Source organism: Lissotriton vulgaris, unplaced genomic scaffold (assembly GCF_964263255.1).
Source record: "Lissotriton vulgaris unplaced genomic scaffold, aLisVul1.2 SCAFFOLD_384, whole genome shotgun sequence".
Classification (NCBI taxonomy): Eukaryota; Metazoa; Chordata; class Amphibia; order Caudata; family Salamandridae; genus Lissotriton; species Lissotriton vulgaris.
In genome coordinates this window covers 272,766-291,590 of record NW_028255135.1, presented here as the reverse complement: position 1 = coordinate 291,590, position 18,825 = coordinate 272,766, and the positions used below count along the sequence as shown (strand labels likewise).

The following is an 18,825-nucleotide window of genomic DNA, read 5'->3' as shown; positions in this document are numbered from 1 at the left end:
CGCAACTTGCACATAGACTTGTATTCAGCATGCGGTCATGTTCACACTCTCCGAGGGGGCACTATCTGCTGACCTTGGGTGTTTCTGTGGGTACCCAGCAATTCTACGACCTCTCAACATCGTCCTGACTCGAGTCGTGGTTCTTATACCACTTTCAAAGTATATGGTTTGGTCAGTCCCGGGGCCCACTGTGTATTTTGTGCTATTTACTGTGTTACTTTGCAAAAGTATTGCGTGCATTGTGTTTATCTCTGTGTTGGAGATATTAGAACATACTAGAGAGTATTATATAATAAATAAATATTTGTATAAATACTTGGTGTGGTTCTTTTAATTTAATCTATGCTATAAGATTGCATTCTGGTAAAACAAGCTGCTTTACACTCCTTGAAGACTAAGCCTGAAGGCTACTCTCCACAGCTACCACTTGGATAGCTTTCTAAGGTTGTCTAAGACCTCTTAAATCATCATAAGGGTTGTCTGGACTGGTGCAGGGTGTCCACTTACATTAGTGGACAGCATATACCAGGCCAGCATCTCACACCAATATTATGTCAAGATTTAACATCACACTGCTAGAACCACCATTATGCCATGGATGCCAACAGTATGCCAAGCACTGCCATCATTGTGAATGGATCAGCTTTATGCCAGAGTTTGACACCTGGTGGCTAAGGATGACCACAATATGCTAATAATGAACACCATTTTGCAAGGACTGCATTATACCATGGGTGAACACAATATTTAAAGAATGACCACCAATCTGTCATGGGTAAGTAGATGTGGTGCATTCCTTTTTAAAACCATAAGGAATGAGTTTGCTAAATGTCTTTAACCAGAACCTAGTGGAGGAATTCTTTATTCTGTATTTTTTTACAGTGTCTTTTAAAGCAGCCTAATCCTGCATATGTGTGCATGATTGTGCAATATGCTCCCTATTCACTGATTTGAAAAATTGGTAAAATAAAAAGATATTCTATTGGTAGTCTCCCTGTCAAAAGAGAAGTCTCAAACTCCTAAATTCGGTTCATCATAAAAAAAAAAATCGGTTGTAAACAGCAACCATAAAATAACAGAATAATATTCCATAAAAACATGCATATAAAAAAAACATATACAGCATAAACATACAGTTAAAAACAGATTTAAAATAGTCAAGTCTTGAGCGCCTAGACACCAGGACAGCTTGCAAGAAACTTATCACAGCAAATAAAACATTCAGTAGAAAGCAACTGTAAATACATAAGAGCAGATTGTACTTGAATAAAGTTCTTAGTCTTCAACAATGGTATCAAAAACTGCTCTCTGGGCCAATTATAGAAGTTACAAAACAAAGTGTAAGGTGTCCTGCAGAGACCTGTTGTCGCAAGGCGTCCTGTAACCAGAATAGACCCATCTGTGGGATGTGGCCAGAAGAGGATGTAATTGATTAAATGGAAATCTGGCTGAAAGAATCCTATCTCACTTATTGGGTACCTGGACTAAGTAGTGCTCCATACCCTCAACAGTCTTTAGGGGCATGTGTCCCCTCACCAAGAGTTAAGTCAGTTCAGGCTCTTCTCTGATTAGTGACGACCACTCAAAAAAGAGCACTTTTATGCCCTGTAGTTCTTGGGGTTACAGAAAGTGAACGTCTGCTCTTCCTAGTGCGGCAAAAGCTGCCTTAACATAGGTTAACTAGGGAATTCTGTTTGCTCCATTAAGGGACAAACAATCCAAAAGGATCAGTCTATTAAGCTTGAGATCCTCCCTGGTCCAGATTTGTATTCAGCAGAGCAGAGGACAAAGAATGACTGAGTTGACTAAATACCTAATTCCAAGTTCAGCATGTACGGAAAAAAACGGAGTACATAGTGGAACCTGAACTAGTTGCCTTAGAAATTGATTTTCAGCTGCTTGGATTGTACCAGTCTCCTCATACCCCCAACTCTCGCTGCAATACTGAATCCGGGACACAAATTTAGCGGGGTAAATCTTAAGTAGGACTTGCGGAGACCAACAACCCAACATATGTGCAAAGCTAGCCAATACCACAGTGGTTTAAACAAGCTCAACTCTCTTCCCCTCCAACAGGGGCTGCCAGTTGTTCGTGAAATCAAATAGCACCCCTAAAAAGGGAAAGGCTGAGACATCATCCAGTGTATGATGGCCCATCTTGGAACTAGTAGACCCTGGACCCTCCATTAGGACATAAGATTTAGTCAAATTCACAGCTAGGTCGAAGCTGCCCATAAAGGCCACAACTTTGTCCAAGAGAAACTGCAGCCACAAGCCGTGTGGGCCATTAAAACTGCATCATTGGCATATAACAATACCAGGAGCAGGCTCGAACCTAACCTAGGGCAATCAGGCGGAACCAAGAGAAGGACTTGCTCAAGCCCCTTAACCTATAGGGTACACAAGAATGGTGCAAAGTCGCACCCCTGCCGAACCCCATTGCTAGTCGGAAAGGATTGAGTGTGAGCAGCACCATGCAAAAAAACGTGTAGAAGTGTCAGAATTTAGGTCTGCCAAGAATGCCACTATATTTGGCTCCACCCCTGTCTTGAGTAGCAGAGCCCACAATTTTGTGCGATTAACCCAAGTGAATGTGGATGTAAGGTCCATGAATGCCAGATAGAGAGATTCAGGCTGAGCTACAGTGTACTTCTTAATAATTAAATAGAGATTCAAACATTAGTCAGATGTAGACCTCCCTGGCCTGAAGCCATATTAGACGTCCGTCAGGATATTGTTAGCATCTGACCAAGCCATCAGCCTATTAAGTATGACCCCTCCCAAGGAACTTCACTACAAATCGATCAAGGAGATGTGGCGGTAGCATTGAGGGTTATCTTTTTTACCCTTCTTAAACACACACAATCCCCATCGTTGACCACGAGGGTGGCACCCCACGACGCGCTGCTGCGTTCAGTCCCCGAGTCAAGAGGAGGCCCCATACCTTATCATCCATCCTGAACAGGTCCGGAGGGATCCCCTCAGGACCTGGGACCTTATTCCGCGTTAGTGCACATATGCCCGTAGTAGATGAAGTAACTACGGGCATATGTGCACTAACGCGGAATAAATAACGCAGGAACCTGCCCCAGTTATATAGCTACCATATCCTCACCCTCCGTCACCTATACAAAATTATAGACATATGCAAAATGGTCTACCCATTGGTGTTCGGAACTGTGGGTACATACACCTGGACCGGTCCCATTTGTAAAACAGGGCCAATTTACTACCCTCCTGAAAAGGGAGCTATCTCCACTTTCGCTTGCCTGGATTAGTTCCTAACAGACTAGTTCCTGCAAGATAGGTTTACGCTTGGCTAAAACCTGCTTATGGGCCTGCCTAAAGACTGTCACAACTAGGAAATACTAAAGGGGTTCTGCCCACATCACCCTCCCATACCGGAGCAGGGGTCATCAAAAAGATGAGAAAGTAGAAAAAACGCTATAAAAGGGATACATTTCACATTTAATATTCAAATCCAAGAAAAATTAAATTATCTTGTTCTTTACAACTTAATGTAAACACATATAATTAAACATAATGTATATGGACATATAAACGTATCACAAGAACAAGTGGTACACAAAATTAATCCAAGGAATAGCACATCACAAAATATACATATATACAATTTCTATATACAGCTTATACAAAGTACAAAATACCAACAACGGCGTACCCTAAGAAAGGCAAATGAAACCTTTCTCAAAATATATATACACTCCCACTTATGAGTGATATAGATCAAAAAGGAAATCCTGCTGGCGCCTGAGAAAAAAATTCTCTCACAAAACTAGCTTAATACAGGGCGCAAGAAGTTGAAACAAATACAAATAGTGATAAAGGGACTCCTTCAACACAGAAGTGTCGACGCAGTTGCGGTCGCGTTTCAGCCAGTAGATTCTTTATGGCTTCATCAGGACAGGGGTACTTGCAGGAAAACTATCGATAAACATGCCACTCCCACAGGGGGAGGGCACAAAGGAAGAAATCCTCTCAAACTAATGCCCGTGGCCCTTCAGGGCAGTCACAAGCGTGCCTAGTCCACTTGTCCAAACACATGAAGAGACAAAACACGTGGAATGCGTTAAATGGCAAAAGAAAGCAGGGCGGCAAAATTACGCTCCTACAGCTCCTTACAATGGAGTCACACTGGCTCAAAAACCGGCAACCACCATCCACAGGCAGCAGACTCTCAGAGTTCGTCTCAACTAAAGACTGTCACAAGGCTCCTATCTCTTGGGACCTGCTTCAGGGCCATCTTCAACTGCTGTAGGAACTTGGAGCAGGCCCTATCAAACCATTTTGGGTCTTGCTCTCCCACGTGGGTAGTTGGCACGGACAATAGTTCCTGGACTTTGCGGTCAATTCTCTCAAATGTTTGCAGGACATCCTTCTCGAAGGCATCTGCATCCAAACAGACTGAAATCTCTTGGGCAACGCTGGAAAATAGGGAAACTTTAATAAGCAATGGATCCACCTGGGACCAGTTAAGTTACATACCTTGGGCAACGAGGGAAAGCCCTGTAAGACCCCCAGTCAGTGGTCGATCAGAATCCATAAAACCCTCCAATTCTAAAAACAAGACTTTGAAGAGGTATATTGTTTCAGTCAGCCTTGTGTTTCATTTGTGGTTACAGATAGTTGGCCTATTTGAGGTTCTGGTTCTGCTAGCTTTGATTCTACAATCAGCTTTTCACAGGAACCTCTATGTTGTGGTACCAGTGTCTTTCCTTAATTTCGTCTGGGTGGCAAAATGCAACAAAAGTGAACAACAACTTTGATGAAATGTATGAATACAAATAAAAGACTATTGCGGTCAGTGGTGTATGCTTTGCCACTAGTGTGCTGATAGCATCTATCATCAGATCGGGAGGAACAATCCTGATACGGGAGCTCAGTTTCACAAGAGGGCGGCAGCAATGCCTTCCCTCTGTACCTATGGAGCCCGCATAGACCGAAACAAAGATAAGAACATAGTTATTTTCGTACCAGAGGCAAATAGCTGACCTGAACCCTAATAGAACACAGGGGACAGTGTCCAACCTGACCATATTAAGACAAAGGGATCCTCCAAATTCAATCTTCTGATTGGTCCTGATGAAAGCCACCGACAATTCCCGAGCACAGGAAGGCTGAAACATGTAGACCTTGACCTCACTAAAAGATGTGATGGATACATCTACTTTTCTTTCAACTTACTGTGGGTAAAAGTAAGACCAAGGTTAAAAATGTGGAGGTTCCTAAGAAGCAGGTCATTGACACAATTCTAGACACAGATGACGATGATATGGGTGACACTGATAACCTGGCAGACCTTTTTGATCTGGTTGATCCTCCTTTCCCCAAGAAAGCCAGACTCGATTCTTTTGCGTCCCAACCCGTTCTCGAAACGGAGGGCATCCCTATGTTTGATCCCTCGTCCATCAGACACCCCAATTCTACGGAATGGTTTCCTGCCCCTCATGTGGGAGAATATATATCTTCTAAGCTACGTCTTCCCTTGGGCAAGTCTGTTAGAGCGAAACTCAAGTGCGAATGCCCCAAACCTTCCCAACCATGTCTTATTACTGTGACTCTTTCCATAGATCAGCCTCTCCTTACTTTCTTTTCGAAATTTGGCGAAGACCCTCGCAAAGGTGTCGACAAGGCATGGTCCACCTGTCAGGACAAACTTCTAGATGTTGTTGGTCCCTTGGCACGGGTCCTGGACATGGCGGAAGCGGCTCGCCTGGAGGGTTCTGACCTCAATCCTGAGGACGTTTCTCTGTGGATCCAAAGGTCCTTTTGTCTTTTGGGCAATGCTAATGCTGCGATAATTCATGAGCGTCGCAAGGGACTGCTGATCAAGTTAGATCCAAAGTTGGCGAACCTGGCTACCCAGGATCCTGGTGTGAAGGCTGACGGACTTCTCTTTGGTGATTCCCTTGTCAAGGATCTCAGCCGCTATGTCTCTACGTTTGATTCCCTAGACAACGCCCAATTCTCCATCAAAAAAGTTTTCTACCCTCGGGTTTTTGGCAGGGCCGGCAGAGGCAGGAACCACTCTTCCGGCCGCGGCTATCAAACCCAAGGTTCCAGAGGCGCTGCCAATTCCGGCTATCAAGAATACAAGCCACAGTTCTATCCCCTACGAGGCCGTGGCTTCCGTGGCCGAGGACAGAAAGGCTTCCGAAACAACAACAATGTCAACACTCAAGGTAGGCCCCTCACCTCCCATTGGAGGTCGACTAGCTCTTTTTCTTCACAGGTGGCGCACCCTCACAGGAAATCTGTGGGTCCTCAATTCTGTCCAAGGCTATCTCATAGAATTCTACGCTCCTCCTTTCCAGACTACTTTTCCTCCTCTGTTGGTTTTTTCCGCAGACGTAGCTCTGCTCGTTTCGCAAGAAGTTCAAAATCTCCTTCTCAAACAAGCTATCCAAATTGCTCCCTTGACCCCTCGGGTTTCCTAAGTTCTCTCTTTTTGGTTCGGAAAAAGAACAAAGAGGTTTGTCCTGTCATCAATCTCAAGTGGTTCAACCAGTTCGTGGTTTATCGTCACTTCATTATGGAGACCATCATCCATCTCAGAGACACCGTACGTCTATCCGATTGGATGGTCATACTAGATCTGCAAGATGCCTATCTCTCAATTCCCATCCCCGAATCTCACACGAAATATCTACAATTTCAGTGGCTCGGTGTCACTTACCGGTTTTGTTCGCTTCCTTCCGGACTTTCTTCCACTCCTTGGTGCTTTACCAAGGTGATGAAACCTGTGGTGTCTTACCTTCGGTCCCTAGGTATTCGTCTCATCATTTATCTGGACGATATCTTGCTCATGCACACCGACAAACAGTCTCTTCTTTCCAATCTCAAAGATACTCAGTCTCTTCTTCTCGAGCTTGGCTTCCTTATCAATTCGGAAAAATCCATGTTAGTTCCTTCTCAAAGCATAGAGTTACTGGGCTTCCGCGTGGATTCATCCACCACCTCTTTTTACCTTCCGCAAACCAAAGTCTCAGCCATTCGGTCAGAGATATGTCAAGTTCTTCGTCTCTCCGAGGTGTCCCTTCGATCACTTGCAAGAATCGTGGGCCTTCTGTCAGCGTCTATCCAAGCCATCTTTCCCGGACCTCTTCATTATCGCGCCCTGCAGCGTTTGAAGATAAAGCATCTCTGCCAAGGGCTGGCATATTCAGATCTCATTCAGTTAGACCAAGAGTCTCGTCTCGAGCTACAATGGTAGATAGACCATTTAGATGTGTGGAACGGAAGAACGATCTTCGCTATGGCCCCAGATCTTGTGTTAAAATCAGATGCCAGTCTGTCGGGTTGGGGCGCCCGATGTGGTTCAATCTCGACTGGAGGTACATGGTCTCCAGAGGAGTCGTTGTTGCACATCAATTGTTTAGAGATGCTGGCAGGCTACTTTGCAATTCGCAGTCTAGCGAAAAACAGGGCAAGCTGTTCCATTCTTCTTCGGATGGACAATGTTTCTGCAGTCCGCTACATAAACCATCTCGGTGGCACAAAATCCAAACCACTCGCAGAACTAGCAAAGAGCCTTTGGGAGTTCTGCCTTCAGCACAAACTGTCCCTCTGAGCGGAGTACCTTCCAGGCAATCTCAACGCCATTGCAGATTGGCACTCTCGTTATCTCTGAGATTCAAGCGATTGGAGGCTTCTTCCCTCCGTATTTCTTTCTCTCTCGCAAAAATGGGGCCCTTTCTCTATAGGCCTTTTTGCTTCCCGTCTCAATTCCCAACTACCCGCATTCTTCAGTAGGCGACCGGATCCTCTCGCTCTGGCTACGGATGCTTTCCTTCAGGACTGGTCCCTTCACCTCAATTATGCTTTCCCTCCATTCTGGATGATGAACAGAGTGCTTGCCTCCCTTACAGCGAAGATCTCCTCCTGGACCCTCAGGGTCTTCCCCACGTCATGATCCTGGACCAATCCCTAGTTCTTTCAGCATGAAAAATTTCCGGTCTTCCACTTCTGACGTCATCATTTCACAGAAAGCTTCACTCTTTATCAGCCAAGCTTGGGCCCCTGGCACTTCCAGAGCCTACAAGTCAGCTCGGGCTTTATGGTCAAGCTGGTGTCTGGAACGGGCTGTCGATCCCTTTTCAGTCCCTGTGAGTTTTGTGGTTAACTTTCTAGCCTCGGAGGCTAGCTCTAGTAAATCTTATCGCACAGCAACCTCTACAGATCCGCTATTTCTCTTAATCATTGTCCCATTGACAACAAGCCGGTAGGTACTCACCCTTTGGTGTGTCGCCTTCTTCGAGAAGTCCGATTTTCAAAACCTCAGTTGGCTAAGTATTCCTTCTTATGGGATGTTAATTTGTTTTTCAAATTGTTTGTTTCCTGGCCTGACAATGATGCTCGCTCCCTTAAGATGCTTTCTGCCAAGCTTACAATGTTATTGTGTTTAATATCAATCAAACATGTCTCTGATGTCAGAGCTTTGGATTTATCTTCCAGACAATTTTCGCATTCTGGTGTTTTGTTCCAGGTTCACAGGCGTACCAAAACTAATTTACAATCTGTGTTTTACCCCTATTTCCCTTCCCAGCCTCAGCTTTGTGTTGGTCAATGCCTAAAAGTTTACGAACAGAAAACTGCTGATCTCAGGACTTCCTCTCATTCGCAATTGCTCATTTCTTTTATTTCTTTTCGTAAACCCCATCTTCCTGTTTCCTCCGCCACTTTGGCCCATTGGGTGCGTTGGATCATGTCCCTCGCGGGCATTGACATTTCTGCTTTTGGTGCTCACTCCGCTAGGGGTGCTATGGCCTCTAAAGCCTTTGGGCAGGCTCTCGTTTGGAGGATATCCTGAAATCAGCAGATTGGTCTAATGATACTGTTTTCATGACGTTTTATTGTAAATTTGTTACTGCTTCTTCCTTGGTGGTTAATATGCTTTGAACAAGCATAATATGAGCCTCTGGTCTTGCCATAAAATGTAGATTTTCCTAGTATCTATGACGGAAAGTATTCATTTTATTGAAGACACGGGGCGAGTATTATCCCATCACATCATTACTAATTAATGTTTTGTTTTTTCCCACCCGTAGGAAATCCGTCTTTGCCACCAGCCTCCCCTTAAGACAGCCGCTGCTTCTGTGCACTCCCTTTCTTAAACTGGATCCTCGACACACTTCCTCTCGACTTTCCTTCATCATTATCCTGCAGTTCTGGTTTTCCTTCATCATTATCCTGCAGTTCTGGTTTTCCTTCAGGATCTATTTACTTGGATATTGACTTTTTGCATTTTGTTTTCCTTAATTCCACTGTTTATGCATTCTTACTGACCTTCTCGCACAAGAAAAGAGGGCTATTCGCGGTCAGAACTGGCCATATATAGTACTTAAGTTGCGATTGGTTGTTATTTGTTTTCTTTAACCCCATTGGCCAGTAGTTGTTCTGCTGTACCTTCTGGGTGTTGTGGTTTTTTGCTTATCTTGCTGCTATTTGAAATAAAGCAAGAAAAGAAGGCATAATACTCACCTCTGTGTGTTTAATAAAATTAAGACTTTCCGTCATAGATACTAGGAAAATCTACATTGTTCTCCCTTTCTGGTGAGCTGTTACTTAGACACAGAATAACCTTTGCTTCAAGGAAACTGGTGTCCTCATCTTTGCATCTGAGTTTATGTTTTTAAAACCTAGGTATTTTCCCATTTAAATTGTTAAGTCAGCACCAAAGAACAGAAATAGATTTCTCTCAAGAGCTTTAATGAAAGTGAAACATCAAGATGTCAGGAGTTTAGCTCAGTAAAAATTGAACTGTGTTAACTGTTTGAGTGAACCAAGATTACCTCACTGAAAAGTGAACAGTATTGTACTGCCAATTGAAGACTGAAAACAAAACTAAACATGCTACATCTACTACTATGACACGTTGGGCAAAATACACTCAGCAGAATATTAGTTTTGTTAGATAACTTGATTGCCTGTCAAGACGCAGCGAGAACAACAGCTATTTGTAAATGACTATTTTCTACCCCAATGTTAAATACACTAGAAAGAAATTGAATGTGAATGAATGAATGAATGTGGGTTTTATAGAGCGCGTAGTAACCCGGAAGCATCCCAGCGCTAAAACCAAGAGAGCAAGGTCGGGGTAGTGGGCAGGAGAGGCGGGGTGGTTTAGGGGAAAAGGTGAGTTTTCAGGAGTTTCCGGAATTGGAGACGACGGGGTTCGTTCCTGAGTTTGAGGGGAAGGGCGTTCCACAGTTTGGCTGTGTTGACTGAGAATCGCCGACCTCCGGTGCGCGCCTTTTTCACTCTAGGCACAGTGATTAGGCGTTTGTGGTCTGATCGAAGTGCCCTATTAGCTTTGTAGGGCACAACAAGGTTTTTGAGGATGGGGGACCCTTGTCCTGAAGCAGTTTGTGTGCCAGACAGAGGGATTTGAACTGTATACTTTCTCGTATTGGGAGCCAGTGCAACAGTTTCAGCGCAGGTTTGGGTGATGATCTGGTCGGGGTGTCCGTGAGGAGTCGTGCTGCGGCGTTCTGAATTTGTTGTAATTTATTGAGGGTGGATTCCGGTGCTCCAAGGAAGATGGCATTGCTATGATCCAGTCTAGACAGGATCAGTCCTTGGATGAGCAGCTTACGGGAGGAAAGGGGGAGAAGGGGCAGAATTTTCCGGGCCGATCTGAGGAGGCCGAAGCAGATTCCCGCAGTTTTTTTTGCTTGCGTCTTAAAGGATAGGTCATTTTCCATCCAGACCCCTAGGCTTTTGATGCCAGATGTTCGGGGGCAGGGTGGATCATTTGTGCCAAAGTAACATGATCTCTGTTTTGGAGCCGTTGAGTTTTATGGACGATTTGCCCATCCAGGTGAATATTTTAGATAGGCAGGTGTGGAGGGAGGGCAGTCCTTGAACAGGTTGGGATAGGGAGACGACAAGTTGGGTGTCGTCGGCGTAGCTCACGATTTTAACTCCAAATGGGGCGACTACCTCCTCCAGTGGGGATATTAGCTTGCTGACAATAAGACTGGGGGTAGGAGGTCTGTTCAGAGGATGAGGCAGATGACTTAGGCATGTGCTAAAAGGTGTACCTCTGGGGTGGGGGCTTAGTGGTGTGTCTCAGATGGTCAAAGTGGATAGGTGTGCATCATTGGACAGCTATAAGCAGGCAACTTTGCCTCTACACACGCAGGGGGAGGGGTTTGACGCTTTGGCATTTCTATTTTTTCCCCATGCTACAAAGGGTAGCAGCAGGACTTTTCTTTAACCTTTAATCCTTGCACTGCAACAATACTTTGTTTTATCAGCAACGGGAGCTGGTTAAATTATATAACCCAGTTTTTTTTGGGCGAGTGACATACAGACTAAACGACATTGAGCATCCTATTGTTTTACATGAACCTTTACTGTAAGCGCCACAACGCCTCATCAGGGGTAGTAAGTGGTATGTAAATGCAATTCCAATTCAATTTTGTCCTTTTTAGGTCGAGCCTAAAGCAGCGCATGCGCTGCTTGCTCGATCTTTTGTAAAGGGCAAAAAAAAGTGCTACCTACCAGAGTTTAGCTGGCCTGAAGCATGAGTGCATGTGTGCGTGCATGCGCAGCCGCCATCTGACTCCTCCGTCACGGGTCATTAAGTTGCTTTCCCCTCTGCCCCCGTCCTGCCATCTGTGTTTTGTGTTTGTTTCACACTGCAGCCACAGTTCATGCTTCTCCTTCTCGTATGTCGTTTCTCACTCCTCCATTATCCTCCTCTTTTTTCCTACATTTACACTTTTAAACTGTTTCTTTTTTATTTTTTTTACGAGGTGATCGCTTTTTCATATACCTGCGATGGTCTCTTGGGTGAAATGGCACAGCAGCAGTAGCACGATCTTTTATTGCCTCTCTTGATTTGGTAACACTTTGTAAATATTTTAAGGCTGAGGACTGAGTAGCTTGCATCTGCATCTAGCTGGCATAATTATGTCGATGCTTTATTTTTACCGCCTGACGGCGTCTCAAACGATCTAAAGTTTGGTATTAGTACTTTCGTAGTAAAAACTCCAACTTGAGCAAGGATCTTGCCTTGGCACATGCATGCTCGCGAGCTGCACGTACCCGGGGATGTTCTGCCCCATGCAGGCCAGCCGCCGGCTCCGAGGGTCCATCACCTCTCGTCGGGCAGTCTATCATTGTTTATTTTACTCGTTCTGTCTCCCGGGCTCGATGTGAGAGGGAGCGCGTCCTTTTTCTGCAGCCTCTGAGAGCTGTCTCGTCAACCCTGCTCGGGTTCCGCGGCAGCACACGCGCGAGGCACTGCAGTGATGAAACCTGTTGGAATTCGAAGCGGACCAGCTGGTGCCTTGTATTTGTAACCAGCGATTATTCAAGTCTTGCAGATTGTGAAAGAGCTGGTGTCACCGTCGAGGCGCCGAACGGCCGTGGGGAATAAAGATAGGTGCAGCGCTAGCCTTCAGCTGGGCAGAAAGTGCACAAATTGGGTGTTGTAACGACCGGATTTTCGGACCAGATGGAATCAGCTCCTAGGAGCCCCTCTAACCCAGTCGGAACGTAATCACCTCCCCCCTTAGAACGTATTTACAATGGGTATAAGTATAGGTATGTACATCTCGTACCTAAGGATGGGGGAAAATAGCAATAAACATGCATGAGTTTTCTACAATATCCTATTCATACCAACCAGTCTCGCGGCCACATAGGCCCAGACTAATCTACCCTGGGGCAGGTCTGATTATGTACCCTTACACACTGATCTCTCTCAGTGCTCACTCGACACGCAATCCGGCGTGCCTACACACGGGCCTGCAGTCCCAGTGCTCTCATTTACTTATCCGGTCCACAATCCGGCGGACCTCCACACCGTGTCCCCCCGGTGCTCTCATTTACTTACAACACGATCCGCAATCCGGCGGATCTCCACACCGTATCCTCCCGGTGCTCTCATTAACGCCGCGTACCAACGACGATCACTTTCCTATGAACACCTATGGAAGAAATCTCTCATTGTCTACTCAGGATAATACTATGATAATAGAAATTAGTACGGCTTTCCAAATTTGATATATGTACCTTCTGCTCTTGGCATCAAACGTTCCCTCTCCCCCTCGTTGCTCAGTCACTCCTTACCTGATCGGGATTCGCATCCGTTCATGCAAACAATGCCTGACTAGAAGACCAGGTTACCCTGATTGAACAAGAATACAAGGCACATGTCGGTTCACTAAGAACTGGGGTATTTTTATTACAATAATTATAAACACAATACTATACGATAGCATATATATTCTGCAAAGAAAAGTAAAAGGTTAGAATGTGCGCTCTATAAGGAAAAGGGCGGTGGTCACCTTATTAACGTGAAGTCGGGGTTCGGCAGTCATCTAGGTTCCCTTCTCGTCTGTGTCTTGGCTCGTCTCGGAATCACACCTTAGAAGTCACAAGTACACGTCTGCACCGCTATGCTCGATCTCCTCTGCTTCCCTCCAAGTCACTGGAACCTCTCTCGTTACTGGCTGCTGTCTCTCTCTCTGTCTCTGATCGCTCTGCGCTACTTCTCCTTCTCCTTCAGTCTTTCTCAGAGAGTCTCAGTTTCATAATCTTTCTCGGACTTCAAAATGGAGACTGTCTGCCAGGAAATAATTAATGGCATAGATGCTAATGGCTAGCTGCCGCCTACGGACTGACTGACTCACAGCCTAACACTTTCGCTAATATGGAAGCCTGTCCTTTCATGGAAAGTTACGGCCAGTAACCTGCCGCCCACCAAATTCTTGTACCTCCCCGTACCAAGGACACGTTCCCAGCCGGCCGGCCTGAAGTTGTGTCTTCGGAGTGGAGAAAAATACAGTCTTTCGATAAGGGCCAGCCTGAGCCGGTTCTCTCCAAGCGAACAACACCTCGAAACTAAAACATTACACTTGACCTAGAAAGCCTCTCAAGCTGCCGAGCAGAAAGCAAAATGGAGTCTGTCCCGTTTGAGGCCTACAAGGCCCGAAATAAGCATAACTCCATAGAAGGTATACTAACACGCTTGCAAAAGGATGAATCATCACTAATACTAATGAATCTATCCCCTAACTTAAGTTTATAAGCCCTGATCTAAGGAAAAGGGTACGAAAATGCACTACTGTGCCTTATGGATAAGTCCTGTTTATAGTTCTAATCCCTGTACTAAAAGGGTAATAGGCTGGAGTCATCTTCCATCATTCTCCCTCCAAAGAGGGCCAAAAAAGTCGGTCATTACAGGTGTGTATTACAAAAATCTGCCCATAAATAGGACTTTATTTCAGATCTGCTATTTCATTGGCTTCATTCCCTCTCTCATCTGATACATTTCTTTCAAACCAGACTTTTAGGTGCCCTTCACGCATATGCTTCGTTTCACGCCTTCACCTGAAAGTTGAAACCCTTCAGGCTTTAGCATTGTAGCCTTTGTAATAATGCCGAAGCCCTCGAAATTTCGACATGTGTTTGGGGAAAGATTGACAGCTGGTGTTTTGTATGTATCGCTTTGGAGCATTTCTTTAACTGCACGTGTATGTATACACATATTAAACCACTACCAATATATGTGTATATATGTAATGTCGCTGTTGCAAATTTAACTCCGGGTGTCAAGCATATAGACTGATAATTCTTTATAAATATATATACACACACACACACCACTGCCACACACACAACCACACCCGACCACAAGCACGCACACACAAAACCACAAACACAACACACAACCACAAGCACACACACAAGCACACAACTGCGCGTGTATGTACACACATATTAAAACACTACCAATATAGGTGTATATATGTCATGTCGCTGTTGCAAATTGAACTCCGGGTGTCAAGCATATAGACTAATACTTCTTTAGAAGAAAAAAAAATAAAAAATAAATATATATATATATATATTATATACATATACACACACACACACACACCACACAACCACACACACAACCACAAAACACACGCAACCACAACCACACACACAACCACCTACAAAACCACACGTACACACACACACACAACCACCCCGTCAGTGCACGCTTTCACCGGGCACAAACACTACCAGCCGTCAGTGCACGCTTCCACCAGACACACACACCACCAGCCGGAGGTGCACACTTCCACCAGGCACACACACCACCAGCCATCAGTGCACAATTTCTACAGGCACACACGCCACCAGCCATCAGTGCACACATCAATTGTTAACGCATCCACAATTAACTATTGTAGCAATCGCACACTTTACTTTTAAACATATTCCTCTAAAGCGCACCATGCCACTATTGCTACAAAAATGAATACACATTTTTTTAGCCTACAATTTATAGACTTTTGTTGCAATTGGTTTTGCAATATTTAGTAATGCCAATAGCTCAAACTTAATTAATGTGAGACCTATTGCATTGCAAATGCTTGTTGTATTTACTTCTATCCTCATATGGTTAAGCTGATTGAGAAATTGTTATATTGTGCTTTCCTTCTGCTTCCAAGTGTATTCAAGTACATGCAAAAAAATTCTATTCCTTTTGTTGCATTAATTGTTATAAACACTGTATGAAAAGGATAAAAGAATAATAAAAGGGTATGGTTGAGTTAAGAGCATGGTGCAATCAACTGAAGACATGTAGTATAGTCAACGTACCTAATCTTTGTGCAAAAGAAGATGCTGTGGTATCTGAGCTGTCTCCTAGGATACAAGTAGCCACTGGAATAGAGTCCTGAAAACAAAGCAAGTTATATGGTAATTTCTGATATAAAATACTTTTATTTGATCTGTTAAAATCATAAAAAGAGTGGAACATACCATAATGAAAAGGTCATCATTCAGATACAGATAATTGCATTAAAACATTTTTAGTTATCGTGACCCTCGTTTGGGATGAAGCCAGAAATCAGCGGATTATCATTAACAGCGATGTAAACATTTCTGTTGGAATTAAAATGTTAATGCCAACGGAAAATGGAGAGGGAGCAAAGTTCAAAACAGCTATGCATAATTTTCTGTCCAGTTTCTTAACTCACTTTAGTTTCATATCTTAGAACATTTACTGGTTAGATCATGTTTGTGCCTAGGGCTCGTTATAGAGGGGGGCTTTGGAAAAAAGGTAGTACAGAAACAGGTCTGAAAAGGACAAAAGGCCGGCAACTTTATGCCCTACTGCCAAGTTCTTATTTTGATGTTCCATTCCTTCCAAGGTTTCATGCCGATTCTTTATTTTCTATATATTTTTATATGGTAATTTCTCTGCAGCTGTAGAGACAAGTTGCTGAAAATTCTGTCTACGTCTGATTATGTATTTTTCAACAACAGAAGTTGTCATTCTGCATTAGAAAGTAAACGAACTTATTTTAAAACTGATCTGGAAGGAAGTTGGACACATGAATTTAGCTCCTACTTTAAATTGGATTGTCTTTATGTTCTAGTTAACACAATGCTACTATTATAACCCCCTCCTATTGATTTTTCCTCAGCAAGATTAGGGTATGTCTGGTCTTTTTAAAAATTCAGAAGAGTAACCTGAAAAATACCACACTGTAACAAATTGGTAAAAACGCAGGTCACTGATTCCACCTCAGCCACTGGCTTACCAAGAAAAAACAACAGTAGAATATCAGCTCGAATCCCATTCCAGAACCCCAAGTCAGAGATGAACTCACACAGAGGCAATATTGTGTGGAGGTGGATTTCACAGAAGAACCCATACCAGTGACATATAGCACACTGCAACAAACTGGTAACAGCAAGAGTACTTTATTCCACCTCAGCTGCAGGCTTACTAAAAGCTGTCAACCTCAGAACATCAGTTCACATCCCATTCCAAAACTCCGCATAAGAGATGAAGTCATGCAAAGGGAGCTAGCAGAGAATGAAAGAAGACTAGAAGGTACCCAAGGGGAAAAACTGATCCGATAGCCTCAACAGAGGGTGTCCGACAAGGGTGTATTTTAGCCCCTTTCCTGTTGTTAATATACACAAATTGTTTGGAGGCCTCTTTATTAAGTAGGGAGCATGATTTTCCTAAAATTGGCAGCAAATCTGTTCCTTTATTATCTTACGCAGACGATAGTGTTAATGGCAACAACAGCTAATAGCCTTCAGAAAACCTTCAATATTGTATTGATGTTATGTCCTCCCTCCACATAAAATTCAATTTTATCAAATCGTGTATCATAGTATTGGCCCCAAGACCACAAAAAACGAGAATTTTTTCATACGAGACAAGAGAATGGAAAAGGTAGACAACTTCAGATACATGGGGAATTAATTTAACAACAAGTTGAATTGGGACCCTCTTGTCACAGCAAGAGCACATTACATTATACAAACAGGGCCGTAGTTTTGCATGTAAATTAGGACACAAGCCTGTGAGGGAACTAATTACCCTATATAAAGACAAATGCCTCTCTATTGCAACGTATGGGGCAGGGGTGTGAGGACATCATAAAAGCAGTCAGCTACAAACGTTGGAAAACAAATTCACCAAAAGTTTATTGATAACCCCAAATAGTGCCCCCACCCGTCTATGTCACAAGGAACTGTGACTAGAGTTTATATAGAGGATAACATAGCTACCGCACCTTTGTTTTTTTAGGCATAAATTTGGCTGTCTGAAGAACTAATTTTTTCCCTAAAAGTCATTATAGACTGCCAAAACTTTGCCAATGCCCTAAAAATACCATGTCTACACTTCTTGAGGGACAGATATCATGAGATAGGATTGGGCCACTTTGTGACAACCCTGAAAGTATCCCACCGAATGCTAAAGCCATTATTAAAGAGGCAATTTACTCCAGGACCAAAACACGCTATCTTGAACAAGATGAGATGGGCCTACCACGGATGTCCCACGTCCCATTGCTATATTATCTAACTTTTACTACTGATCTGCAGGCTAGATTTTATTTAACCAGATTCTGTTTACACACTGTGCACTTTTTTTGTTGGCATTTCCACGTCAAAGAGGGTGGGCTGACAAGCTCATACTTTGTCCATGTGACAACTCTACAAGCCAAAGCACTATGCACTTAATTCTATTCTGCACCTTATACTAAACGGTGAGGTGTAAATTCTTAGTGCCATTAAGGAAAATCCGCCGCTGCACATACATTGATGGTTGTAACTTCCTGCACACACTGGCTACCCCTGATACCTGCATCGGGGGAGCGAATTACATAAAAGTTTCTATGGCTATTAGAAAACGCTATGAGTAAGAGCTCCCGTACAACAAATGGTTTTATTTCATGCCGTCTTAAACCGTTCACTGTAGATTTAAAATCTTATGCCTTGGAAATTTTATGACCTGTGTAATACAATGCTGCTTCAATTCAATATGTAAAGAATTTTATGTTACCGGAATTTTATGAATTGTCTTTTTATCCTATTGATTGTAATTGTTTTATATACTGTGGTAATTTTATCATAAACTTTAATGGTTCCTTGAACCCAATTAAAGTTATTCTTGACTGACTGACTAGAAGGTAAAAGATACCTCATAACAATTGCTATGAGCCAAACTCCAAGCTAAAAGCCACTGGAGTTTTTCATAATGCTCCAAGCCTAAAACTCATTCTCTTTTATGTTCCACGTTTGAGGCTGTTCAAATCCTTCACATTTCTTTCACTCTAAGACCATTCATCAATCATGAAAACCTGATGGTAAGAGCAACCATTACATCCAAACTAGGGGAAAGCAACTACTTTCATACGGAAGTTACCCAGATGTTGCTCTCCTCTTCCAGTTTTCAGAATGTTAATGACCCATCAAGCCTAGTTAGAGCATAAAACAGGGTCTTTAGATATCCGCTAAGCTATCAGGCCCAGGCTTAGCTGAATGATTTCA

The 18,825-nt window shown here is 43.6% G+C and overlaps 1 protein-coding gene across 2 annotated transcripts in view; it reads right to left on the bottom strand.

Moving 5' to 3' along the window:
• Positions 1-18,825, bottom strand: part of LOC147659220 (proteasome assembly chaperone 4-like) — a 71,484-nt gene that overhangs the window by 23,479 nt on the left and 29,180 nt on the right. For both annotated transcript variants that reach the window (XM_086951878.1, XM_086951879.1), the window contains exon 2: positions 15,628-15,703. In XM_086951878.1, the coding sequence (XP_086808004.1) occupies positions 15,628-15,703 (76 nt within the window). The remainder of the gene's footprint in view (positions 1-15,627; positions 15,704-18,825) is intronic.